The sequence below is a fragment of the Wasmannia auropunctata genome, unplaced genomic scaffold (assembly GCF_000956235.1).
Source record: "Wasmannia auropunctata unplaced genomic scaffold, wasmannia.A_1.0 LD326855.1, whole genome shotgun sequence".
Lineage (NCBI taxonomy): Eukaryota > Metazoa > Arthropoda > Insecta > Hymenoptera > Formicidae > Wasmannia > Wasmannia auropunctata.
The window spans coordinates 1-832 of NW_012036035.1; the positions used below are offsets into that span (position 1 = coordinate 1).

An 832-nucleotide genomic window follows, 5' to 3' on the forward strand; every position below is an offset into this window, starting at 1 on the left:
TGATGCCATCTCGAGTTGTACGAACTAAAAGAGATTCAACAAAAATAAACGAAAGAATAAAAATGAAAAATAAAATACGATGTTATTACGATATTATGTTAAAGTTACTGTTAATTTATACTGAAGCATTTTTACTTGAAACATTTTCTGCACTCATCACACACATACTTCTTCTTTTTATGTTCACGTTGTACATGATTCCATCTCGAGTGGTACGAACTAAAGGAGATTCAATAGAAATAAACGAAGAGATAAAAATGAAATATATATATATATATATTATAATATTACGATGTTATTACGATATTATGTTAAAGTTATTGTTAATTTATACTGAAGCATTTTTACTTGAAACATTTTCCGCACTTATCACACACATACTCCTTCTTTTTATGTTTACTTTGTACATGATGCCATCTCGATTTGTACGAACTAAAAGAGATTCAATAGAAATAAACGAAAGGATAAAAATGAAAAATAAAATACGATGTTATTACGATATTATGTTAAATATTATGTTACTGTTAATTTATACTGAAGCATTTTTACCTGAAACATTTTCCACACTGATCACACTCATACTCCTTCTTTTTATGTTTATTTTGTATATGATGCGATATCGACCGATTAGACCTAAAAGAGATTAATAGAATTAAAGTAAAAGATAAAAACAGATAATATATTGAAATCGTAAAACTGCAAAGCAAATTTGTATGATTACAGCTAATGCGTTATAAAGCAAATTACCGAAAGGATTTGTGACATTTCGAACTGAGCATTTCTTCAGTGTTATCAGTTTGTTCTATTGAGGCTTCCATCACATCTTCATATT

General features: G+C 27.5%; 1 protein-coding gene across 1 annotated transcript; it reads right to left on the minus strand.

Annotated features, from left to right (window-relative positions):
* Window positions 1–6: 6 nt before the first annotated feature.
* Window positions 7–826, minus strand: LOC105460186 (gastrula zinc finger protein XlCGF66.1-like; the record flags this gene model as incomplete). Its single annotated transcript, XM_011706625.1, has 5 exons — window positions 748–826; window positions 550–633; window positions 349–432; window positions 136–219; window positions 7–24 (listed from the first exon to the last, which is right to left on the minus strand). Coding segments are annotated over exons 1-5 (341 nt in total), but the record flags the coding sequence as incomplete, so codon positions are not given.
* Window positions 827–832: the final 6 nt, after the last annotated feature.